The 27,025-nt window shown below is 38.1% G+C and overlaps 1 protein-coding gene and 1 long non-coding RNA gene across 2 annotated transcripts in view; one reads left to right on the top strand and one right to left on the bottom strand.

Annotated features, from left to right (window-relative positions):
• LOC144296095 (uncharacterized) overlaps positions 1-27,025 on the bottom strand; it is a 218,729-nt gene that overhangs the window by 66,489 nt on the left and 125,215 nt on the right. The gene's annotated exons all lie outside the window — the stretch shown is intronic.
• Positions 95-24,001, top strand: LPL (lipoprotein lipase). Its single transcript, XM_077868952.1, has 10 exons — positions 95-289; positions 6,965-7,134; positions 11,712-11,891; positions 13,237-13,348; positions 14,103-14,336; positions 15,761-16,003; positions 18,189-18,309; positions 19,050-19,232; positions 20,299-20,403; positions 22,450-24,001. Coding segments are annotated over exons 1-10 (1,416 nt in total). The 5' UTR covers positions 95-222; the 3' UTR covers positions 22,451-24,001.

Below are 27,025 nucleotides of genomic sequence, written 5' to 3'. Positions count from 1 at the left end.
GGAAGCGAATTTAGGGCCCTCCCCCCAACTTATGATTTTATAGCCAATAGGTGATGAGGTTTATTTGCATATTTCCAGTCACTTAAGCAGCCGTGGAGTGGGAACAGTGTCAGACTCGAGTCTTCCTCCTTCTCGGAGGGAACCAGCCACTTCGGGCTGCCCTGCGCTCCCCTGTACAGGGCGACTTGCCCCCCGCCTGCTCCGCCGCGGACGCACCCCGAGATGGAGAGCAGAGCCCTACTCCTGGTGGCCCTGGGCATGTGGCTGCAGAGTCTGGCCGCCGCCGCCCGTAAGTCCCGCGCGCGGGCCCCGCCGCACCTGCCGGCTGGGTCTCGGCCGCCCCGGGCGCGGGGAGCTGGCAGGAGCGGCGGCGGCGCTGCAGGGGCCCGGGACGCTCCCCGAGCGAGCCGCGGGGCTGGGAGCCGGGGGCGCCGCGCGGGAACGCTCCGGCCGCTCGCGCCGCCCTCGTCCCGCGCAGTCCCTCGCCCCCTGGCGGAGGCCGCGCTTCCGGGAGTCGGGGGCGGCCCGGGGCGGGACGCGGCCCTGGCGGGAGAGGCGCGCGGGCCAAGGTGACCCCGGCGCGCGGCCGCGGGGGCGCGGGGGGCCGAGCCGGGGGGCGGAGGCGGGGGAGGCGGCGCGCTCGCCTCGCGGGAGCCCCGGGGCGCTCGCTCCCGGCGCGGGCGCGGGCGCGGGCGCGGGCGCGGGGTGGGGGGCGCGCACCCTCGGGGGCCCGGGGCGCTCCCCGCGCGCGCCCCTCGCCGCGGCGCCCGGGGGACCCAGCCCTGCGCGGAGCCCCCTGCACGCGGCGCGGCCGGCGGCGGTCTGCGTGCTCCCACAGCCCCGGTCACCGCCGCGGCCCGCCGGGTGCCCCAGGGATGCGAAGGGCTTTCTGCCTCGGAAGACAAAGGCCCCGCGCCGCACCTGGCCGCTGTGCAGGCAGCCCCGGGCCCTTGCACCTTGCGTGGCGCACGGAACGGGCCACGGCCACCCGGAGGCGACCGAAGCAAGTCCTAAAGCCAGGCGACGTTTCCTTCTCCCTTTCCGGTGAAATTGCACTCAGGGCAGCGTTGCCTGGACGTGCCCTCAGGCGGCCTGGTTCGAGTTCTGGTCCTTTGTCCTGACTCTGAGAGCAGCTCAAAGTGCATTTCAGCAAGGGGCTGTAGAAGACCCTTTCTGTTAGATTTATTTTTAAAAATGCAGATTTCAGGGAAGCCCGGGTGGCTCAGCGGTTTAGCACCTGCCTTTGGCCCAGGGCGTGACCCCGGAGACCTGGGATCGAGTCCCACGTCGGGCTCCTTGCATGGACCTGCCTCTCCCTCTGCCTCTCCCTCTGCCTGTGCCCTGCCTCTCTCTCTCTCCCTGTGCTCTCGTGAATAAATAAATAAAATCTTTAAAAAAAATGTAGATTTCACCAAGTCTGAGTGGGTAAAAAGACAAGTATTTTCTCCGTGTTTAAGAACACTAAAGGTTCGATCAGAAAGTCTTAAGTATCTTATATAGTGGCAAGTTTCCTTCCATAGTGTTGAACTCTGCCCCAAAAGATGGTAAGAACAAATTCCATATTCTTATTTCAGAAAATACACCATGGTGTAAAGTTACTTTTACCATAGAAGAACACACAAATATGTGTTGTCCACAGTTTGTTTGGTTGGCATTTAAAAAAAAAAAACAAACCATTTTATTTATTCATTTTAAGAGAGAGGGAGAGGGAGAGAAAATATAAGGGGCGGGGGAGGGGCATACGGAGAGGGAGAAGCCTATGGACTCTGGGATCCTGACCCGAGGGAAGGCAGACACTTAACCCAATGAGCCATGCAGGAGCCCCTTGTTCTTGCAGGCTTCTTAGAAGTTCAGGACCCTACATTCCTGGTCTAATTAGTGTCACCTCCCTGGATTTAAATTCCTCAATTCTAAAATGAGGAGTTCAGACCACACTCAAAATTCTCTTAAGCTACTCTAATTCATACTCTTCGATTTAAGTGGACACTTTGTGATTGATGAATTAAATTGGATTTTAACCAATGCATGCTTTAGCTGGCTGTAAATTAAGGGAGGATTTTTTTTAAACGATTTTGCACTTTTTGTTTTTGTTTTTTTGAGAGCAGGAGTGTGCCGGGAGGGGAGTGTTGTGGGGGCAGAGGGAGAAGGAGAGAGAGAATCCTAAGCAGGTTCAGCACCCACTAGCCAGCAGATGCTGGGCTCCAACTCAGGATTCTGAGACCAGGACCTGAGCCAAAATGAAAAGTCAGATGCACAACTGACATAGCCACCCAAGGGGTCCAAGGGAGGAATCATTTTTAAGTAGACTTGAAATTAATCCTTCCTATTCTTCCCTCCCACTCTCACTCCACCACTTCCTCCCTTTATATTATGCTTCTCCCATCACAGCAAATTTCCCCTCCTTTTCTCCTCCAAATGAATTAATCTAGGAATGTAACAATTTCAGAGCCAAAAGATAGGAGTGTGAGAAAATGGCAAACAGCACCTCTCTGGGCTCTGACTTAATTTATTCTGGATTTTTTTTTTTTTTTCTAGGAAGAATGTGAGGCTATGAGGCACTGCCCTCAGGTTCTTTATTCTTGAAGCCACCTCAGTTTCTGCAGGGCCTCATTAGGGAACTTGGAGCTAGACAAGGAGCATATGGATCAGTACTCAGTAGCTATAAGTCTATTTGACCTGCCATAGTGAATTTCCAGGCTAACATCTAAGTTAAATATGATGGGTGATGACAGCAAAATAGCTGATACCATTTGCAAATGGAGCAGAGCTCACCACTGGAATGATTGATTGATAGTATTGAAAAGTGCAAGTCAGACACAGAGGTAGAGTTACAATGGAAAAATTTCACTTTCTTCCACCAATGTGTTTTTAGCTTCGCCTTCCTTCTTTGCTTTATTCCAGGAGGAGAAATTGGGCTCTATAGTTTACTGCTCCTGTTTTATGAACATTTTTTTTTCTAAAGAAATGAAAAGCAAACCTGTTAAATAAGTCAAGAGCAATTGTCTATGTTGGAATATCTGAAAAGACCAATCAATTCAGTCAGAGGATATTGATTTTCTTTCCCCCCTCACCATATCTTATTTTGTTCTCACCCATTCCATTTGGTTTTTGGCATTCTGTAGAAGCTGCCTGAGTCAGTTAAGTATGACCATCAGTTTCAGAGAGAAGGTAAATTATTGATGAAGTCCTTTAGGTATGTGTATAGTCGGGTAGAAAATTCAAAGAGAATTTCATTAAAATTGAGGTCTTGTGCTTCATGTCTTCATATGCACACTAATTGTATCCATCGGATAATTGTGAATTGACTTTAGACTATCTTTTATGGGATGCTCAATGTTCCTTCTTTTCTAGGAACAATACTGTACCTTCTATAAATTTACCTTTGAAATAATTTGATCTCTTAACATAATTTCATCTCCATAAGTTATTATCCACATTAAGTAAACGTCCTTGTCTTTGTTTATACACTTAGAATTTTAGCTATTTAAGAATTTAGAAATGAAGATTACATAGTCAAGGAGTGAATTAACTTGTAACTTACCCCAAATCTTACCTTACTGCTGAATAAGGACATGTCTGATGGGAACAGGTTGGTGTGGTGATGCTGATGTGATAAGTTGAATTCAGAATGGAAGCTCTTATGAAGGAATATACCTTAGGCAATTGCCCTTCCACTATTTTAAGGCCTTACTTTCTAAGGGCACCTGATAAAAAAGATCCTTACCCCCTTAAAAAAGGTAAGTGCAGAGTCATTAATACCATTTTTATGTATGTAAAACAATAATTCACTTAGTAACAGTTGAGTCAAATCAGTTCATCTGCCAGCCAAGAGCAATCCCAGTGTATACTGGGACAGCTAAACATATTGACTGACCCACATCAGTTGTGTGAGAAGGTGAGACTTGGAAAGTACATTCATCTTTAGGATGCTGAGACACTCTTACAAACACTAGTAATGTGAAAATTTCTATCAGAATACCAAAGAGAAGGGAAGATTGACTGTAATCGCTAATAACATTTATGATTTCATGTATAGAACTGACATAGAATTAAAAATATCACGTAGCATATAGAATGGTGCTATCTTCTTGTCAAATGCTTCAGTATGCTTTCTGTAACTTAAAATGGAAAATAGTTTCCTTGAGAAGTGAAATAAAAATCTCCAAATACAAATTTGTTTGAGAATGTAGGAATTTCCTATTTTTTTGATTCAGAAGTTATGTACCCACAGGAAATGTTAGTTGTGAAAATTGGACCTCTCAAGGCTATGCAGGTAATCTCTACAGGAGCTACGATTTTTTTTTTTTTTTTTGAGAGCGAGAGAGAGAGACAGAGAGAGTGAGCCCATGAGCCCAAGAAGGGAGGGGCAGAGGGAGAGAGAGAACCTTAAGCAGGCTCCGCCTTCAGCACGTAGCTGACATGGGCCTTGATCTCATGATCCTGAGATCATGACCTTAGCCGAAATCAAGAATTGGTGCTCAACAGACTGAGCCATCCAGGCGCCCCAAAATCAATGAGTTTAATAGACCTTTTTTTTTTTCATGGAAATATGCAAAGCTAGACTTAATAGTGTCCGACAATATTTTTAGTCATTTTAAAACCACCAGCAACATGAGGGCTACCGTAATCCATAATTCGAGGGAAGAATAGACCAAAGTGAGTGCCATCCTCTGGAATTGTGCCAAGGCAATAGTCTTAAATATCAGTTTGACAGATAGGTGGTGGGTGAGATCTGTCTGTCATGTCATTTGGGTGATTTCTACCTCAAAAAAATTGGTGATCAAATGTTAAAATATGATTATTGAGGAGGGATGAGTTATTTGATGTGGAGAGATATGGGACAGGTGAAACTAATTTAGTTTTACATTTTCTAAAGTACTTTCTAACAATAAAAAAAACTCTCTTGGGCATTGAAAGCAGAGTAGATTAAAAATTTACAATATTTTTTTCTACTGTTAGGCAAATAATAAGGCCACCAGAATACTTCCTGGTCAGGAAGGAAAAGGAAAACCTACACCTTCAAATAAGATGGAAGGCAGAGTGTATTTTTGATGGGTCAGTGGCTTTCAAGTGCAATATGGAAATGAAAAAAGCCTTAAATATCAATAGTTTACCACAGGCTCTTATTTGAATAACTTATTTTAGAATGTTCAGGTGCTAGAAATTTGTGTGTGTATGTGTGTGTGTGTGTGTGAATGTGTGTATGTGATCAACTTGTCATCTATAAAGAATTGCTTAGCAAGACGCTTGGGTGGCTCAGTCAGTTGGGTGTCTGCCTTCGGCTCAGGTCATCCTGGAATCCTGGGCTCCTTGCTCAGCAGAGTCTACTTCTCCCTCCCCCTCTAAAGCTCCCCCTGCTTATTCTCACTCTCTTTCTCTCTCTCTGTCTCAAATAAATAAATAAAATATTAAAAAAAGAATTACTTAGCAAGTAGCCACAATATTGCTTAAGGAATTTTAGAAAATAATTAAAAAGGAAATGTTGGCCAGCATTCAGCTAATTACAGGATAATCCTGGTTTGAATGCCTATATCATTCTTTTTTTTTTTTTTTTTTTTTCATTTTTTGGCCTGGCTTTGCAATGTTATTTAAAATTTCAGATTTTCAATGTTTGAATTGTGAAAAGAGTGAGTTTAGATTAAGAAATTAGAAGTACCGGTTATTTATCTTCTGAGTTTTAAATAGAGAACTCTAGGGGCACCTGAGTGGCTCAGTGGTTGTGCGTCTGCCTTTTAGGTCTTGATCCCAGGGTCCTGGGATCAAGTCCCACAGCAGGCTCCCTGTAGAGAGTCTGCTTTTCCCTTTGCCTATGTCTCTGCCTCTGTGTGTCTCTCATGAATAAATAATACAATTTTTAAAAAATAGAGAAATCTAAAATCTACAAAAATCTACCTTCTTTTTTTTAAGGTTTTATTTATTTATTCATGAGAGACACACACAGAGAGAGGCAGAGACACAGGCAGAGGGAGAAGCAGGCTCCATGCAGGAAGCCCTATGTGGGACTCGATCCCAGGACCTCGGGATCATGCCCTGAGCCAAAGGCAGATGCTCAACCAATGAGCCACCCAGGTGTCCCAAAAATCTACCTTCTTATAGTAGTTTTAATTTTTTTTACTTGTCAAGAAATTAAATAATTTCCACTAATATGACTTCCCTTTGACTTGTCCACCTTGTAGAAGAGTTTGATTTTATTTGAAATGAGATTTACTTCAAGTGTTCACTATAGTATTAAATGGAAATTTATAAAAATTTAGATTTATTGTTAAGAGAGTCAAAAGGTAGGCTGAAGTTTTATTTCTCTTCTTATTCACTTTGGGATTAACTCTGAAGAGTTAAAGTAGATTCTTTCCCAAATTTGCTTTGCTATAGTTTTTAAAGCTTTGACTTTGTGTGAAAGACTTCAGATACAAGAAATATTGGAAAAGAATTAACCAGTTCTCACATAGCACAGGTATTTCTGAACAACCCGCTGAATTATTTTCTAAGCATTTTTAACTGATTTACCTTGCTGTGGGTGTGGGATCAATTTTATACAAAAGTTTCCCTAGGCTTCCAACTTTTCTTATAGCTTATATTTTTAAAAATTATGCTAGTGAAAAGGAAACAACATTTCCTCAAGCCTATTATATAATATTTTGAAATTATGCCTTAGATGTAACCAGAGATTGAAAGAGGTAAGTAATACATGAGATAAGTGGAACTTTACCATGTAAGAGCCAATAGCCAATGTTCTTTAGGAGAATGAGTTTTGAATCGTAACCAAAAGATTTGGATTCTGGTCTCTGTCAATTTTTTTCACCTGAATGGAGGATTAGTCATTCTCCATTCAGTCTACATATATTTAGACAAAATAGAAACAAAAATAGCATCGGTGGTAGTTGCTTATAAACCTAAAACATACCATTCTAGCAAATAAAACAGACAACCCTCCAATTAGCCACCTCTCCAACTTTTCCTTTTTCAGGAATTCCAGGAGGAAACGATTTTGTAGATATCGAAAGTAAATTTGCTCTAAGGACCCCTGAAGACACAGCTGAGGATACCTGCCACCTCATTCCCGGAGTGATAGAATCTGTGGCTAACTGCCACTTCAATCACACCAGCAAGACCTTTGTGGTGATCCATGGCTGGACGGTAAGACAGTTTCTTAGGGAAGGAGCAGATTGGGGTAGACCAGGCATCTGACTTGCTTGCTCCAGTTGTTGGGAACACCATGATGAGTCTCCATATCCCGTATTTCTGCTTGTTTTCTCATGGCTTTGTTCTGAACTTGAGTGCAGGCAATTCTGGCTGGGGTGAGGACTGTGGAATCTAAAATTACAGGTTCATAAGTATTTCCCCCACGTAGGGCCATCCTTCATTTTACTATGGTACTTAGTTGGTGCCCTCGAACCAGCCACTCTTATGAGGTGAGAAAACAAGGCTTTGCTCAACTACAGAGCAGAATGTAGGTTATCGCTTTAGGATGCCCTTGGACACCTGGTGTGATCCGGATTCATGCAGCACATTATCAAAGGTCTTCTCCTAAGGGAGAACTTGTCAGAAAGAGGAGAGGGTTGGAGTAGAGTGAGGAAGTATTGATTCTGGTTCTGGCTTTGCCATTTTCCAGCTCTGTGATGTGACTGATGCTACTTCTCGTCTCTAGGCCTCAGTCGACTGATGTGTAAGACAAAGAGGTTAGACTCTACTTCCAAAATTCTTCAATTGTAAACTTTCGGGAACTTTTTTAGCAATGAAAGAAGGCTAGCGAGACAAGGTGTCATACAGAATGATTAGAAAAAGTGAAAGCTATGGTTATATTTGGTTACATTTGGTTACAGTTACTTTTACTTTTTTTCAACTAATATTTTTTAAAAATTTAAAATTCAATTAGCCAACATATAGAACATCATTAGTTTCAGATGCAGTGTTCAATAATTTACCAGTTGTGTATAACAGCCAGTGCTCATTTACTTTTACTTTTAAAGAATATGAATAAGTGATAGGGATTAAGGAGTGCATTTGTTGTGATAAGCACCAGACGTTGTAAGGAAGTGTTGAATCACTAAATTTTACATGTGAAACTGCATGTTAGCTAACTGGAATTTAAATAAAAACTTCTTAAAAAGAAAAACAAAACTTAAAAAAATAAAGACTATGATTAAAGTACTGCCTTCTAAATGTGCCAGACATGTACTTTCCATGGTACAGTTCTTATGTAACTACTTCAGTTGGTGGTTAATATTTTCAAACCAAAGTGAGCAGATTTCATTTTTTATATAAAAAGGACTTAAATAAAATGGGAGGTTAAAGAGAAATAATCCTGCCATTATGTCAGAGCTTGTGAATATAGTAATAGATACTAAATAAATTCTAATGAGATGAATTAGAGAATGATTGACAGATTTCTTTTTTTTTTTGATTGATTTTTTTTGATTGACTTCCATCTCCATTCTTTTCCTGTGTAACTTAAGTGCCTTTCTTATTAACAATCTAGAACAATTGCTAGACTTTTATGGAGATGAAGGCAACTACTAACAGAATTACATGGACGTGTATTTTAAAAAAATCAGTTTACTAGTTTTACATTGTAAATGTCATATGTTATGATAAAAATACATATTAAAATTCTTAACATAGGTCTTTTATAAGATATTTAAATAAGTGGTAATCATTGGTAGTTTTAGAGATGTTTTGATTTTATATAGAACTTTAAATACCTTTTGAAAAAGTATAGTAAGCTTAATAAACATTTTATATGACAGAATAAATTGAGTATTTCAATCTTATCCCTGTGAGAACTTGATACTTTAGGAATTTTTGAAAAGCATAGTTCCTTCTCATGCAAAGATGAAATGGCTAATTCAGTATTGGTAGACAGTGCCAATTTCTATCATTGGTCCACTAAGCCCACCATATTCTTTACCTTGTGTGTCCTGACATTTTAAGTCTCTGAGCTCAGGTGCCAAGGCCACCGGCTGTGGTATGGAGTCTCATCATAAAGAGCTGGTTGGTCTATGCAATAACTAATCCAGATACACTGGGTAACTGATCTCAGCTTATTTCGGTGGACTGCCTGGCTGCTTCAGTTGGACCACCTGGAATGAGTGGACAGGAGGACTTCAGTTCAGCTGTGTGTCTTTGAAATCAAAGATTTCAAAAATTTGTGCTGATTTAAGGAATCTCAGAGAAAAACCCTAGTAAATAATACCTTTTTAGAGTTAAAAGGTGATTGCTTGGGTTTTCCACTCCTTTGCTGTTCCAGGTCACTTACAGCAGTATTTTATGTTGAGTTAAAAAAAAAGAAAGGACTAATTTTTAGGCAGTTAATAAAAGTATCAGTCACTGTAGGAGTAAGTTGGGTTACCTAATCTTTGACAGATTGCCTAACTTGAAAATATTGATAGTACAGAAAAACTTACAATAGGGGCTTAGAGCAAACGAGATTTTTCTGCCTTATGTGAGGTAAACTGTTTAGCAGCTCAAGATCCTAAGACAAAGGGAAATAAGGAAATTCTGCAGCTTTTCATGGAAAATCCAGAAGAATGCTTAGTGTGCATTAGAGCACACATCCCAGATTACAAGTTGGACACAGCTGTCCTGCAGCTTTGCCCCTGCTTAGGTCTCATAGACCAGAGTTCTCATTGTAGTAGGAGGTCCTCAAGCCTGGCTGAAAGGATCAGTAGTTAACATTGCATTCTGAACACCTGACATCATCCTTTCTTGAAAAGATGCAGAGGGTAGCAAATTCCCAACAGCTAAGAGAGGAGAAGGAGAGACAGGACCAATTTATCAGAGTTTTGGGCTAGGTGGTATTCTAACTTGTTCCCTCAAAGACCCAGGCTGCACTTAAGACTTTTAATTTTTATTTATTTTTTATTTAAATTCAATTTACCAACATATAGCATAACACCATTGTTCATCCCATCAAGTACCCTCTTTCACACTTAAGACATTTTAAAGCAGCCTCTCACTGAGACAGGTTCAAAGAAGGTTTTTTATTTTTTTAAAGATTTATTTATTCATGAGAGGCACAGAGAGAGGCAGAGACACAGGCAGAGGGAGAAGCAGGCTCCATGCAGGGAGCCCGACGTGGGGCTTGATCCCTGGTCTCCAGGATCAGGCCCTGGGCTGAAGGCGGCGCTAAACCGCTGAGCCACCCGGGCTGCCTTCAAAGAAGGTTTAAATGAGTTTCTAATGGGCTTTAAAACTTTTTTTTTTCCTCTTCATGCTTGAAATGGCAATAGCTTTAGAGCTGGTATTATATCACTGCAAATAGATTGGGAGTCAGAATGGATACAAGAAGACATTTATGAGGTGGCAAGTAACTCCAGAATCATCTGAACCCAACCCCTTTGTTTTATAGGTGGCCTAAAAGGTTAAAATAGTGCCTCCATTCATAGAAGTAATTATTGGAAGAGCTGGGACTGAAACCAAGATCTCCTGGGTTTCAGGCTTGCTTTTTCCTACCACAGGGCACAGCAATGAGGTGAAAAATTGTGCAGTTGTTAGTATCAGGAGCTCATGTTTTGATAGTTTTAGTCTAGAAAATAAACTAAATAAAATGTAAGCATATCTGAAAGAATCCACTATATAAGATCAAAATTCCAAATGAAGTCTCTTGGTTTGAGAACTCATGAGTCCTATTTTTTGCTATTGGAATTATTCTAAGAAAAATATAGGTTTTATAGGTCTCCCTTGAAAAGTTACTTTAAACATGTATTTCAGAACCTTCTTCATTGAGTACATATTTAAGTAACCTTTACAGTGGTTACAACATGATTTTCTCTCAGGTTATGGTAAGGGCAGGGAGACTTGGGGATTTGAATCAGGTTACTGGATGTTTGAGCTCAGGGCAAGATAGTGCACAGTATTCCAATCTGCAGTTTTTAAGTGTGTTTCAATTTTTTTTAAAAGTATGCATCTTTGCAGAGGTGTCCGATGCCCTCCTTGAAAACTTAAAATTTTACATAAATAGAGTTAACTTGAGAACTCTTATAGTTCTTTCGATTTTAAATTTGGGAGCCTTTTTAAAACAAGAAGCAAAGATTTATAGTTGCCAGTTTCCTTATCTCCAAACAGGACCAATCTAATAATTTGGGAAGTGTGACTATTAAACCTTATTAATTTCTACTTTGATAATTAAGAATTTGAGAGAATTATAAAAAAAAATCTAAACCAAAGCTGATCATTTTCTTATATATTAACAAAGAGATTGCCAATAGAATTTACCTTCTGTTAGGATAGTACATTTAAAACTATTTTTTTCATTAGCACATCCAATGTTGTATGTAAATGATTGTTTATAGGAAAAAAGTGTATTTGCATCCTCCAAAACAATGCAGTTGTGAAAGATTTATTAGCCTAATTGAACGTAATTAAATTTATTTTAAAATAGTCTATAATTCTGCAGAATTTTAACTTATTCAGATGGATCTTTCATATAAATTATTGGTTTTACAGAATTTATAAAACAAGTTTTTAAAAACCGATGGTGTAAACCCTAATCTGCTGTTCCTCAGCTCAACACATCCCTTCTTTGGCATGCTCAAACTTGTCAGGCACACTCTGAACACTCTTTTGCATGATTTGAATTTTCTTTCTGAGGCGGTGGGCTTCCTTTCAAGTTTGTATGTTTGTTTTCTTTCCATTTCATAGAAGTGTATTAGGCCGAGATATCTATGACAAGTTGTAAGTGGTTATTTTAGGAAAGCTTGTATCATCCTTTCCAGGTGACAGGAATGTATGAGAGTTGGGTGCCAAAACTTGTGGCTGCCCTGTACAAGAGGGAACCGGACTCCAATGTCATTGTGGTGGACTGGCTGTCACGAGCCCAGCAGCATTATCCAGTGTCTGCAGGGTACACCAAGCTGGTGGGAAAAGATGTGGCCAAGTTCATCAACTGGTTGGCGGTAAGGACTGGGGGAAGAAGACATGTGTCCAAAACATATCTCTTCACTAGTACTAAACAAAAAACTGGTTTTTATTACTTTTCACTTAAATATAAATATTTTCTGGAGCATTTCAAATCTTCAGAATAAGCATGGGCATTTTTTTTAGCCAGAAAGCAGCATTATGATAAGAATGATAAAACTGTAAAGTCAAGCCATAGTCCAGCCCCGCCCTATCCTCTGATATTTTCATAGTGAATAGATCTGGGGAGACCAAGAACTAAGTGGGCAGACCAGACAAAAGCTTGTTATTTCAGGGCAGAGAGAAGATGTCATATTTAGCCAAATCTTTCTCTACCAGTTGACTGGCACATGGAAATGTTACCCTGGCTTTGACCCATTAGAATAGCAATCTTTTTCACGAAAAGATTAACAATACCCATTCCTTAGTGTAGATTAAAGATCCAGATTTTTGTTGAGGGTTAGGGGACGGATTGATTTGAGCTAGGAAGAAAATGTCAGGGAAGGTCTGTAGCATATGAAGTGGCTAAGGGTGAGGAGTTCTGATTTAGCTGCCACCTTATCCACTTTATTCTCTGATGCCATCCTCTGAAAATTACCTTTGAAAAGTATCTTGGGGTTGGCTGAAAAAAAAAAAAACAAACCTAATACTCTGATGGGGCCCAATTATTTAAGCCAGATACTTGGAGGTAAAAAATAAGCTCTGTTTATTGGACGGACCATTTAAAGAGAAAAGTTCTTTTCTTGACTCTTTTGCTTGTCAGAAAAGTGAACCTGGACAAATCAGATCATCTGCATGGGCCTCAGGCTTCCCATCTGTTGAATAAAGAGGCTGGACCGTGTGTGTCTATGATTCCTTCTCCCTGTAATATTTTCTGGTTTTAAGTCATTTTCTGACTAACCTTAAAGAATAAAATGATTTGGGTATTTAGAGTAGGGAATAATGGGTTAAAGCTAAATATCTGTTTAATATATGTGTATGTATTTACAGATAGTTTATCTACATACAGATACATACACACATATATACATTCACATATCTACATATAAATATATAGCTATACATGCATACATATATTTTCAGATATATGGAAATTCAGATTTCCATATGTTTCAATTTCAAATGTATGGGACAACTTTCTAACTTACATATATGTTTTTAAAGAAAGAGAAAATGTCAACACTAGAATATTTCTTTGATCTATAACACAGAATTAAAATAAGTAGAGTTAATTTTCAGCATTGCCTGTATTTCAAAAACAGTATTTATATTCATTTTTTCATTTTAGCTTTGATCTTTTTGTACAGAGCCATAAGAACCCCTTTTTCTTTTTCTCTTCCAAAGGAGGAATTTCAGTATCCTCTGGACAATGTCCATCTTTTGGGATACAGCCTTGGAGCGCATGCTGCTGGCATTGCAGGAAGTCTGACCAATAAGAAGGTCAATAGAATTACTGGTAAGAAGGCAATGCCAGTAGATTTATCATAGAAAAGTTGAGATGCCTGTCATTCTGAAAGAGAATAGGATGCTTGTCAAATTCCCATATGTATGTGATGTTCCTCTTTGTTTGCCCTGACATTTGATTATCTTGTGGGAGGGCTCTTTTTCTGGAGTAGGATAGAATATGGGCCTTTGCTCTCCTGGGCTTACCACCTACTGTCAGAAGCGAAATAGGACAGAGTTAAGCACAGAGAGCCCAATGGAGTCCCTGGGAAGCTCATTTCCCTCCTCCCTCTGCTCTTTCCTGTGGTGGTATATTGCATGTATGTCACCTCTCATATCAGTGCTGGGAAAAATGGAAAAGGACTAATCCAAGAGGCTGCTCGGAAAAAGGAAGACGCTCAACCAGGGCAAAGGCAATGGATGATTTGGCATGACTAGAGAAAAAGAAAGAACCCACCACTGTTTGAAGGCCTTCTCACCAGGTTCAAAAATAATTTATAAAAGAGGCTCTTCTTGTCCTGAATGAAAATTGCTATTTAATAGCTAGTTCTAGAAACTCAAATTCCTTTTAAAGGCGCTAAGCCTAGTTTTAATATTCTCTGTAATCTAAGGATCCAATCACTACAGAATAAGGAGCTAATAAGAACATATGTGGCTGCCAGTTACAATTCAAATGATGAACAATCCAATGCTAAGGTGAAACTAATGGAGGACAAAATGAATGGGAATTTAAATATCTGTGAGGACTTTTTTTCCCCCCCATTAAGGTCTAGATCCAGCTGGACCTAACTTTGAGTATGCAGAAGCTCCAAGTCGTCTTTCTCCTGATGATGCAGATTTTGTAGATGTCTTACACACATTCACAAGAGGGTCACCTGGCCGAAGTATTGGAATCCAGAAACCAGTAGGACATGTTGATATTTATCCTAATGGAGGCACTTTTCAACCAGGATGTAACATTGGGGAAGCCATCCGTGTGATTGCAGAGAGAGGCCTTGGAGGTAACTATGATTTAGAAGTTAATTAAACTGTTTCGTTCTTAATTCTTACTGATCTAGTCTCCTACCCATTCCCCACAAGTAAGTAGTTTTAATATATACATTTAGCCAAGAAATGTTTCTGAAGAAGCTATCATATTCAGCATGATTACCTTTACAGCCTTACTACTTCCTTTGGTCAGACAGACACTTTTTATTTTATGTATTATGTTGTAGACTACACTGAGTACTGCACTTCCAGAAATAAAAGAAAGGAAAGGTGAGATCTACACAAGAAAACTCCACTGCCTTGGATAATAGCAGGATAAAATGATATCTGGTCACATGTTATTGCACTTTGAATGAATGTGGTTGTGAAACCTTTAGAGTTATTTTGAATTTTACTGAAAGTAAAATACATGTTAATTAGTCCAAATTCCCTTTGACAGCCATTTAAAGGACATACAAATAAGAAACAAATCAGGCACACCTGGGTGGCTCAATCTGTTAAGCATCTAACTCTTGGTTTCAGCCCAGGTCGTGATTTCATGGGTCATGGGATCCAACCGTGCATGGGGCTCCACCCTCAGTGGGGAGTCTGCTTGAAGATTCTCTCCCTCTGGGCCTCCCCTTACTCATGTACACATGTTCTCTCTCTTTCTCTCTAAAATAAATAAATAAATCTTTAAAAGAATTTTAAAAATCCCACCAAATCACTATTCTCTAACAATAAATATCTCAAAATTTAAGGAAAAAATGCAATTTAATATTATCTTAATATTTACTTCAATAATTATGTTTGTGTTAAATTTATAATTTGTTTTAAGGGCTTTTTTTTCATCCTTTGTGGGCAATGCAACCAACCTATAGTCAGTAAGCTCAGGTCTTTTGTACATAGGTTTTAGAAATTACAGCTTAAGTTACTATTTTCAATAGTTATAAAAGTTTATGGTAAGCGATACACTTTTATTACATTGCTAATTATTTCTGTGATTCATTTAACGTAAAAACCATTAGCAGTGATACAATCTCCAATTATACATAGTATCTATGATAAAATACTTTTCACTTAATATTTCTGCCTTTCATGATGTTGTTTCTAGAAGCATGTAGAAGTGTTTTATGTTTTCAATATAAGAGAAGGATGTAACAAACTGGGGAAGTCAGCTTCTACCTTGAAGTCTCTTATTACATTTCCATAAACATACAAATGTAAGACAGCAGAAAAGGCAAAAGTTCTCGGCATATTTGCAATTTTGACACTCAGAGCTGAGAAACTGCCACCAAGAATACCTCCTTAAGTAGGACTTACACTCAAAAGGTCATAAGACTAGATTATGGGTAATTTTATTCTGACTACACACCTAAGCTTGTTTAGACATGCAAGATGAAACACTTATTATGGACTTTCATGGAATTGAATTTTCTTTGTGCTTCTTTCTTCCCAGATGTGGACCAGCTAGTGAAATGCTCCCATGAGCGGTCCATTCACCTCTTTATTGACTCTCTGTTGAATGAAGAAAATCCAAGTAAGGCCTACCGGTGCAACTCAAAGGAAGCCTTTGAGAAAGGGCTTTGCCTGAGTTGCAGAAAGAACCGTTGCAACAACATGGGCTATGAGATCAATAAGGTCAGAGCCAAAAGAGGCAGCAAAATGTACCTGAAGACTCGCTCTCAGATGCCTTACAAAGGTAGGCTGGAGAATGTTGTGAGTAGGGAAGATCAATTTGATCCTATTTTTTTGTCATGCTCATTGCCTCCCATGTACTGAGTCTGTCCATTGCAACGGAGGTGGCAAGATGATGTTACTAGACTCTGAACCCTTACTTGTATTTCTATTGATAGAGATGGAGTTACCCTGGTCCATTTTACTGAAGCTCCCAATTCCCATTGCCAGTAAGGCCCAATGCACAACCTGCACTACTCTATGCAGCAGCCTTGCTTGCCACCCTCCTCTTTGGTTGTGACCATTAGCATGGGCCAGCCCATTAGTACCTGGCTCAGAGTTCATTTGAAACCATTCATCTATCCAGGTCAGCAAGCAGACTGTGGCCCATGGGTCAAATCCAGCCCCCCATCTGCTTTTGTAAATAAAGTTTTATTAGAATACAGCCACACACATTCATTTTTGTATTGGCTCAGGGTGCTTTCTCTACTACAGCAGAGTTAAGTAATTATAGAGACTGTATTGCCCACAAAGCCTAAATTTTTTAGTATCTGGCCCTTCACAGAAAAACATTTGCCAACTCCTAAAGTTTGCTTTATTATTTTTTTTAAAGATTTTATGTATTCATGAGAGACACACAGAGAGGCAGAGACATAGGCAGAGGGAGAAGCAGGCTCCCTGCAGGGACCCTGATGTGGGACTGGATCCCAGGATTCTGGGATCCTGACCTGAGCCAAAGGGAGATGCTCAACTGCTGAGCACCCAGGCTCCCCTCCTAAAGTTTGCTTTCAATGAAGGCAAAAGCTACCTGTATTTTAAATTCATCTATTCCTGAGAGGGAAGAATATATCAAGCCTCTAAGATATTTCCATTTTGTCATGAATTTGTACCAGCTGAACTTCAAACTTGGCAGTTTGTTTAGAGAAAGATTTATAGGGATTGAAGGGAAACAGGAGAAGAGATACCAGGGAAATCTGGCAAGAGGAACTACGACCCGAAAAGCTAACTTATGTGGAGCCCAGGTAGAAATCCGAGGAAAGCGATGGCATTGAAATACAATTTTCCAAGGTAAAATATATCTGGTGGAGGCAACCATTAGTAAAGTGGTTTGTTAGAACCTCTACAGCATTCATTTGGTGGCCCAAAGGCCTGGAGCAGCAGGAATTCAAGGAAGCCTTTAAGCAATGAGGAAACCTTTGTTTCCTTGACTCTTTAGAATGAGAAACTGTGTGTGAGGTATAGAGGAGACTGGAATCTTCCAAAGACTTGGGAGATTTCGCTTATCACCCAGGCATTCTGCTCAGTGCCACACAGGGCTCCATCACTATTCACTATTCTTGGGGGAACTTCGGCAGTCTCAGCTTCCCCTGCTCTGACCTGTGGTGATGCCTGCAAGGGCTCCATTCAACCCCAAACTCGGTTTCTCTTCACCCTTTAGTAGCTGTGTGTTAAGCCTGCGGAGTTTCCTATCTCCTTAACCTCCCTCATCCTATCTACTCAGGGTTTTTGTAGCGATACAGAGAGGAGAGAGGAAATGTAGAAGTCCAAGTATCTGCTTCCAGAAGCTCTCCCTAATACAGAACACATCAGGAACCAGCAGTCTTTATGGCCTCACTGTGATTCAATGACTAAATTTGATTGTGAACCTGCTATAATATCTACTTTGTGCTAGATGGTGAGGGGGATAAAGAATATAAATGTGATCTTCTGGCCTGAGGGAATTTACACATAGGGTAGGGAGTCGGACATACCCATAAAACATGAAGAAATACAGTCACATACAAATGCCCACGTCCCATTAACAAATGCCAAATATGCTCCATACAGATATTTGGGGATAAGATGTCCAAGAAAGGGAAGAGTTCATGGAGAGAGTCATGGGTATTTTGGATACTTGATGTGATCTCCGTTGTGCCCCATCAAAGGTGACTACTTTCTAGGACTGCTTAGCAATTCATACACACCTGTATTCTTCCTATTGACTACAACCACACTTTACTGAAAGGGAGTGGAATTCAAGGTCTGTATTTTCTAGTAACAAACACTGTGTAGACATGAAGAAATCTTTCCAAACCACACAGACAGTCATGCGTGAGCACTTCCTATTTAATGATTCAGAATTCTGTGGTTCTGAATTGCCTGCTTATCTGGGGCTGTGGTGTTTGCATAAAAACTGATTAGCACTTGTTCCCTACATTTTCTCCCTACAGTCTTCCATTACCAAGTAAAGATACATTTTTCTGGGACTGAGAGTGATGCACAGACCAACCAGGCCTTCGAGATCTCTCTGTATGGCACTGTGGCTGAGAGTGAGAACATCCCTTTTACCCTGTGAGTAGCCACATGGTTTTACCTCCAGCATGTGGGCTTAAATGGCACTGCTACCTGCTATAATCATTGGTCTTTAGAACAGAAGAAGAGTAGGACACTTGGAAAAGAAATAATTCAACAGAGTTTTTTTTTAAAGCTTTATGGCAAAAGATATCCATTAGATTGGTACCTATAATAGCATGGATTAGAAACAAAATAAATATCCAACATTGAGGCAATAGTTAAATGAATTGTGGTTTAAAGTCAATAAAATCAATCTATTTTCTAAAAACTATAATTATAGAAAACCAGGTAAAATATGGCAAAAAATGGAAGGTAAAATATGAAATAAACAAAGAAAGAATAGAGAATTATATATATCCTATGATTTTAACAAGGTAAACATGTTCACATAGCAATATAGATTGGAAGGGGATATATTAAAATATAAATATCTCTGAATGATTGATTTATGGATTTTTTTCTTAAGAATTGTATTAAATCATTCATACTGTTAGTGTAAAAGTTAGAATAGATTAAAAGGGTGTAGATATCTTTTAAAATACCCTATATGCCATTGATCCTCATCTTGAGTATTTTGTTGGACATTTTTTGCGTTTTTAAAATATTTCCCAAACAATAAAGCTATTTATGTCTTGGGAGGAAGAAAAATGAAAACACACACACACACACACACACACAAACCCAAAACAAAAAAACTTGTTTCTTAACTAACCAAATATGCTGATTTTTTTCTTCAGGCCTGAAGTTTCTGCTAATAAGACATACTCTTTTCTAATTTACACGGAGGTGGATATTGGAGAACTGCTAATGTTGAAACTCAAATGGAAGAGTGATTCATACTTCAGCTGGTCAGACTGGTGGAGCAGCCCTGGCTTTGCTATTGAGAAGATCAGAGTAAAAGCCGGAGAGACTCAGAAAAAGTAATTAAATTTATTTTTCTCCATTCACTTTAGACTCACTGCATCCTTACCTAGGGATAATGGAGCCTTCAACACTCAGGTGGAATTTTAGCAAGATTTTTCTTTAAAACTCTATCACCTAGGTAATTACACCTATAATTTTGAGGAGGGGTGTTTTTTTATTGTCATGCTATGGAGGTATAATATTTCTGAATTTCATGGAAAGAAAATATAATCCCCGAATTGGTCACAATTATTGAGTGAGAGCTAAGATTTTAAGTTGAGGATCTCAGCTTCTCATTTAACACGGTCTCTTGCAAGCACAAAACACTTATGGAAAGAATTTCAGAGATGTTACTTTGACATTCAAAGATTAATGAGATTAATCATTAATAATTAGATAATAATAAATAATAAGATTAATTAATAAGATTAATCTTCTTTTCAAGAAGAATGAGATTCTGTAGTCTCATCCTGTCTCCCCACCTGCACCTCATATATATCTATAAATTAATTGCATCAAGAGCCCTGTAGGATTTAAAACTTTTATACTAAATATATAGGGATTTTGCAAATTATAGTGTTAATAAAAATGTTATTGTTAATAACAATGACTCTTTAAATTAGGATTGATAAATTTTTTATCTTTGGTCATTTTCTTTTATAGCAAATAAAACACATAAAAACAAAAAAGGAGGTGGATTGAGAGGCTATGCAGAGCATTTGCTTCTCTAACAGAATAGTTGAGGGATGGTTTGTGAATTCCTGAAGGCAGATACAAGGATACAAGATAATGATCTTGTATCTATCACCTTGTGGTGAAAGCCTTGTGATTTTAAGGCTGCACCAAGCTGTCTATATGCCTGTCTGGACTGATTATTGTTGAACAGTGGGTGAGGCCCTCAAATTCTGAATCAGATGTGTCGCTGACCAGAATGGCCTGATTTTAAACAGCTTATTGGAAATATCAAAATAATTAATAAAAATGATCAGGTGGGATTTAAATAGCCCTAACCAAATCATATATTTTTTGAACAACTGTTTCTCTTTTCCCATATGACATGTTCACATTCATTTTCTTCTACAGGGTAATCTTCTGTTCCAGGGAGAAAGTGTCTCATCTGCAGAAAGGAAAGTCGTCTGTGGTATTTGTGAAATGCCATGACAAGTCTCTGAATAAGAAGTCTGGCTGGTGAGCATCATGGGCTAAAGTTCCTTGGGTATCCTGAGCTTGCAGTTAGGGGACACGGCTTTATACATTGCTCTTCATCCCATAACTTAAAGACTTGCACTGATTCTTGTGGCTAGAATCTTCAAGGGGTCTTTCTTAGCTTTTCTGTATATACATCAGACTGGCCCACATTTTTTGGGCAGTATTTCCTCTTTTTTCTTTCTCTTTCTGTTCTTTTATTTTAGTTCTTATACTACTACAAAATCTTTACTGCTGCTTTTTTCAGTACTGTATCCCTGCTACCTTTATGGATCCTGTGTGCAGAGCATACAGCACGGTAGTCATCATTGTGGCTGTGGGCAGACTTCCTTCAGGGGAGGAAAACATCAACTATAGCACACTTGGTGTTCCAAGTGGCAGCAGACTCTAGGACAGAGAGCCGAAGGGGCAGTCACCAAGCACCCATCTCAAAATCCCCAACGATGGGGAGCTAATGGAGTTAGAATTTAGGAGATAGTTTTCTTTTCCATCTCAAAACAATCCCCTGGCTTTTTCCTACTTGACCTTTAAGACTAATCATATGGCAGCTGAATCTTTCCAGAGTATAAAGACTAAATGGAGATTAAGTATGTGACCATCCCCATCCCCTCCTGAATTCTCACATTATCTTACTTTCATTTCTCTACTAATTCCCTTGCCAGATACCAAGTACTAATGGGTTAGAAGCATAAGGGGGAGAAGCTTAGATCATGTCATACAATCCAGGGACACAAGAAACAATGGGAAAGGCTGGTCACAACATTATCTAGAAATAGAAAAAACAATTGCTTCTGGTATGTCTTCTCTGTTACATTTATAGACAAAAGTAGAGAGTAAGAAGTGCCTAATAAGAAAAGTATATTAAAGACCCTATGTAGAATATCTCTATTATTTTAAATTTCTATTTCATGTTATAATTTATCCATGATAATTATAGATTATGGATTATGGATAAATTAGGAGAAATAGGCTAAAATAAAATCACTGTGACTATACCCCAGGGACAACTCCCAATTAACATTTAAATTTATATTCTTTCAGACTTTCTCTATGCATATATAACATTTATTTTTTTTCATTTTTTCATTTCATTGAACGATAAGGTGAAACCACTTGATTAAAAACATTAATGTAAAAAAAACACATTAATATAAGAGCACTCAAGATAAACTTGAAATAAAAAATAGTTAATGGTATTAAGCCAGGCAGTATAAATAAATTTTTATCTGAGTGGAGACTGTTCTACTCAGAGGTTCATTGCTTTGTTTTCCCTCATCAAAAATCTGAGAAAATTTTATATTTTATTTAATTTTTAGAAAGGGGCTCCCATGTGAAGTTTTATACATGCATTTATGTTACATATAAATGTACACAAACACACTTGTACACACATATTCTCCCCAAATCATCCATAACTTTAAATCTATATGTGAATGTAAAAGCAAAACCTGAAAAATTAGGAAATATATCCGGCTGTTTTAAGAATATTTCTGGTCATATTTTTTATATAAGTCACAATCATTTATCTGAGAAAGATTAATGATACATTCCTTATCTGTTTATAGGATTACTGAGACCACAGATATTTAGGTGGCTTTTGTTTTATACATCTGAACTTTATCTAGGAAGTAATTATGAATCAGACTAATAACCTTCTGCAGTTTCCCTCTTCTGTGACTAAATTAAAACAAAAGTTCTCTGTCTCTTATCTTCTGATATAACTCTTTAGAAGACTCATTACAAGAAAAGAAAAGAATCAGGCATTTCATTTGACAGGTTTTAGGATTAAGAAATCTTAAATGATACCTTCTTTGAAATCATTTGGTTCAGTCTTCTAAAAATGATAGTCTTTATTGGGACACCTCTATAGATCTTAGAGAGTCTTTCCTGCCATTTTCCACATCTGATCCCATAACCTTTGTTCTGAACTTCCAGTTGAATACTTTTTCATCATGAAGGTGGGAGGGAGGATGGTTGTAAAACACTAAGCAAATAATAAATTGCCCTTCCTCCTCTGCTTTTTCTCAGAACCTGAGCAAATCTACAGAAGGAAGAACAGCACATAAATTCTATGAAGAATGAAGTAACTTTTACAAAGGATGCCCAGTGCTTTGGGTGTTTCAAAGAGAATTTTACTGAGTATTAATCCCAGCTCTGTCTTTGTTAGTTGTTTTAGGATACAGTCTCAAACACTCAAAAAAGTGGCTAATTCAATTTGAGGAGTATAGTGGCCAAATAGCACATCTAACTTTAAAAGATTATAGATTTGAAAATCACTGTTTTGTCTTTTGAGAAAGAGATAAGACTGTTTTGGCCCATGGGAAAGAAGATGCCTTCTTTATCTAGTGAGTTTAGCCATAGCCTAAAATTGAGTAGAATCTCATATTTTAATTGGAAGTCTGCATTTTCTGGATTGATATCTTCTCAAAGTTTTCTTCAAGTCTGAAAAAAGAAAGTGATTTTTTTTTTTTTTTTTTTTGGTGGCATGAGTTGGACCCGTTTACTTACCAGTCAAAACATCTGACTTTTTTTGGAATGATTCTTCTCTTACCATTGGGTTCTGTGTTGCCCAGGAGTTAACCAGGGACTAGAGACTTGAGGAGAGGAATAGAAAATGAAGATGATAAATCACTGAAACTTTAAAACTTCCCTGCAGCTGGTTGCATCATTGCTAAGTTACAAATTAAAAGAGATATAAAATTCAGACCATTTCAGTCTCAGTAGGCTTTACAGTTTATTGTTTAATCTCTGCCCCCTCTTGTCTCAAGATTATATTTTAACAGTGTTTTCTAGGTTGGTGTTTTACATGAGCTTGTTATTTTCAACAAACACATAATTTTAACTATGGGGGAAGGAGATGATACCACAATTTCATTATCAGACTTCAGAAATTATATTCATCAATTTGAGGTCATTTAATATCCTATAGGCACTATTCCATTTTAGATTTATCTCAGTCATGCTTCAGTCATACTTTGAGAATGTCTTTTTCTTCCTTGGTTTTAAAGAAAATATGTATTCAAGGTCATGCATCATGTAAAGTCTTATAAATTTTAGACAACGACCATTTTTACTAAGTTTAAAGGTGAAAGTATTTACCCATAAACAGTGCTAAAAACCATCGTGGGCAATTAAAAGAATTCTCAATTGCCACTGCCACATGAAATGCCATGGGAGATGTTGTTTTTAACAACTAGTCAAGAGTGAGTGAACAGTTATTTATAAACTAGCTATCATATCTTCAGAATGATCTATATCTTAATATAAATTGATAAAGAAGTAAAATGTCTCAAAGGCTATTGCTGGGAATCCAAATTGTGAACATGTGTGGGTATCTGAACATATTACTCATACATGAAATCCCACATGTACATTTATTATTCAGCATACCTTGGAAAGCAAATAATCAAGGGATATAGTATTAGGATGTATTGGAGTAAAAATTATCCCAGAGGTGCTAGAACTTCAGCCCTTCATTTGAGAAATATGATTATGCCTATACAAAGTAGGATGAATGCTGTGATTGATGTCAGTCAACTTGGAATGAATTTTCTCTAAAAATAAAATATTGTGAGATTTATTGTTGTCATCCCCCTTTATTGCTAATTCATTAATTTTCTGGATTTGGGTTTTGAACAAGGGTGCATAACCTTGAGAAAATATAAATCCAGTCAGTAAAGGCCCTAGGAACTCTGGCTTCTGCAGACTTCATTATACATATATGTATATGTATATGTATATATACATATATATATAATAACAATGCTTTGGCTTTAAATGTTATTTATTAGCTGTAAATATATGTGTGTATGAGTAAAGGGAGATTGCTTTATTGGAAAGGTTTTGGGTAACTACATTTATAGACATGTGGTGCTAACTTTGTACATGTCTTTGTCAGTGACAGTCTCACTGGGCCAACTTACTCTGATGAAATAATACCACAAAATAGACTTTTTTTAAAAAAAGGAAACTTAAAATTATTTTAAGAAATAGAACCTGCTTTTAATAAAATTGACAAAATTTTACTAAAACACTAAGTCATTTTGTATTGTTTTAATCCCCTAAAAAGATATTTTTTCTTAGGGCAAGTTCATTCCGCAAATTTTTACTGATTTACTGAGTAAAATTACTGTACTTGGTAAAAAATATAGCTTCTAAAAATTACAGGCACACTATATTTTATTTTTATATTTACATTTGTAAAAAGCTTTAGAGATCCTTTAAACTAACTATAAAGGAAAATAATACAGTTTTTTTTTCTAAATAAAATACACAGAACTTTCTTTGCCTGCACCTACTTTTTCACTAGTAAAATGCTAGATTAATGTAAGAATTTTGACCATTTTCTAGAATACATTATCTTTATTTCTGCAGTCTAATTGTTACCTATGAAGTAAGTTTGTTCAATAAAATTAACTATTTGGTGTGGGAAGGTGCATTTTTTAGAACTTTTCTTTGGGAAAAGAACAACATACAGCCATACATGCACTAAATAGAGATTGCTTCTTAGTAAAATCAGAAAGAATTTAATACAGAAAATAATTGTTTCAGTGGCCACTGACCCAAAACTTCATTGTTAGTTAGATATAGAGTGTTTTAGGATTCCATCTGTATGAAATTTTCAGAAAAGGCAAAGTTATAGAGAAAAAAAAGTAGATTTAGTTGTTGCCTGGGGATGAGAGTTGGAAGAAAAATTAACTACAAATAATATAAGAGATCTTTTGGGGATGATGAAAATTAAATTGTGGTGATGATTGCATAACTCTGTAATTGAGATTTCACCAGTTGATGGACTCTATAAAGTTTATAGACTTTGCTCACTGTCCATCCATGCCTGTTGATATAACCAAAAAGACAATAACAAGAGTTGGCAAGGCCATAGAGAAAGGTGAACCTGCATATATTGCTGATGGGAATGTAAAATGGTGTGGCCACTCTAGAAAACAGTTTGGCAGTGTCTTCAAAAATTAATTACAGAGTTTAATCCATTTGACCCAGTGATTACACCACTAGGTATATACCTAAGGGGAGTGAAACGTTTCCACAAAGATTTGACAAAATTTTCATAGCAGCATTATTCATAAGAGCTCCAAAGTGGAAGCAGCCCAAATGTCCATCAAGTGGTGAAGACATAAAGAAAATGTGATATGTTCATACAAAGGAATATTATTGAAAATTAAAAGAATGAACTGCTGATATATTCTACAACATGGATGTACCTCAAACACTTTTGCTATATGAAGGGACCAGATGCAAAAGACTGCATATTTTATAATTCCATCTGTATGAAATTTTCAGAAGGCAAATTTATAGGGAAAAAAGTAGATTTAGTTGTTGCCTGGGGATGAGAGTTGGAAGAAAAATTAACTACAGATGAATATAAGAGGTCTTTTGGGGATGATGAAAATTAAATTGTGGTGATGATTGCACAACTCTGCAGTTTACTAAAAAATTATATTGTACACTTAATAAGAAAGATGACTTATGGCATGCTTCAATAAAACTCTTTAAAATGTATATGCATAGATCTGTGGTGATAGACACAATCACATTACATATATAACCTATGAAAACTATAATTTGGAGACACTCCCATCTTGCCCCTACAAGGAGGAATGTGCAGTGTTTATCTACTATTCACTAACATCAGCCTTGTCTATCCCAGGGCCCAATATATGGCAGTTTGTCATAAGTGAATGCTGCCATAACCTTGTTCTGTTAAAAGTGTCTTATTTTTTATGTGCAATGGATGAATCACTAAATTCTACCTCTGAAACTAATAAAAAAATTAAATAATGTCTTATTTTAGCCTGATTCAAGACGGCAGGCCCATTTTTGATGCCTTTATCATACTGTAGACATATTATTATAAAGATAATTATCTTCTAAATGAATCTTATTGGGGATTTTCTATATTTAGACTATCATCAAATAACCATTTTTAGAAGTAGCAGAATTTTAGAAATCACTTAGCACTCTCATTTTTTGATATAAGTTCAGAGAGTTGAGTAACATGCATGAAACTAGAACTGATTCTTACCGATTAACAGCTCAGTATATCCTCCCACATTTATATCATTCTGCCCCCCAAAGACATTAAAAATATGTGCTTAAGTATAAATTCACTTCATATACAAAGCACAATGAATTTTTTTTTGTAGGAATTAATGTATAAGGTAAAGTCAGAAACACTGTAAAGTAAAACCCGACCAGTGCAAAAAGAGTGAGCTCACCTCCTGTCCTCAAACACAGAAATCCCATCTCTTAGCCAGAGCAGTGCTTGCTTCCTCCACTGTGTACCCCAGCTCTTTGCCCCCTCTCCTTCTGGGAGGGGGGGCACTGATGACCTCCTGTGACAGTATTACACACCTTGGAGTATGAATCCTTGAAGGTGAGGCTTTGTTAGATACCAAAATCCAAGGAGAAAGTAGAATCCAGCAAACAGCAATAACAAAAACGAGTGATTGAATTTGAAAAGCATGCCTTTCCATATAGAAAAATACCGGGGCACCTGGGGGGCTCAGTGGTTGAGCATCTTTTTTTTTTTTATATATTTATTTTTTTTATTGGTGTTCAATTTACTAACATACAGAATAACCCCCAG

This window comes from Canis aureus, chromosome 24 (genome assembly GCF_053574225.1).
Source record: "Canis aureus isolate CA01 chromosome 24, VMU_Caureus_v.1.0, whole genome shotgun sequence".
Lineage (NCBI taxonomy): Eukaryota > Metazoa > Chordata > Mammalia > Carnivora > Canidae > Canis > Canis aureus.
Note: the sequence above shows the minus strand (reverse complement) of the source record. Positions and strands in the feature narration are given on the sequence as shown.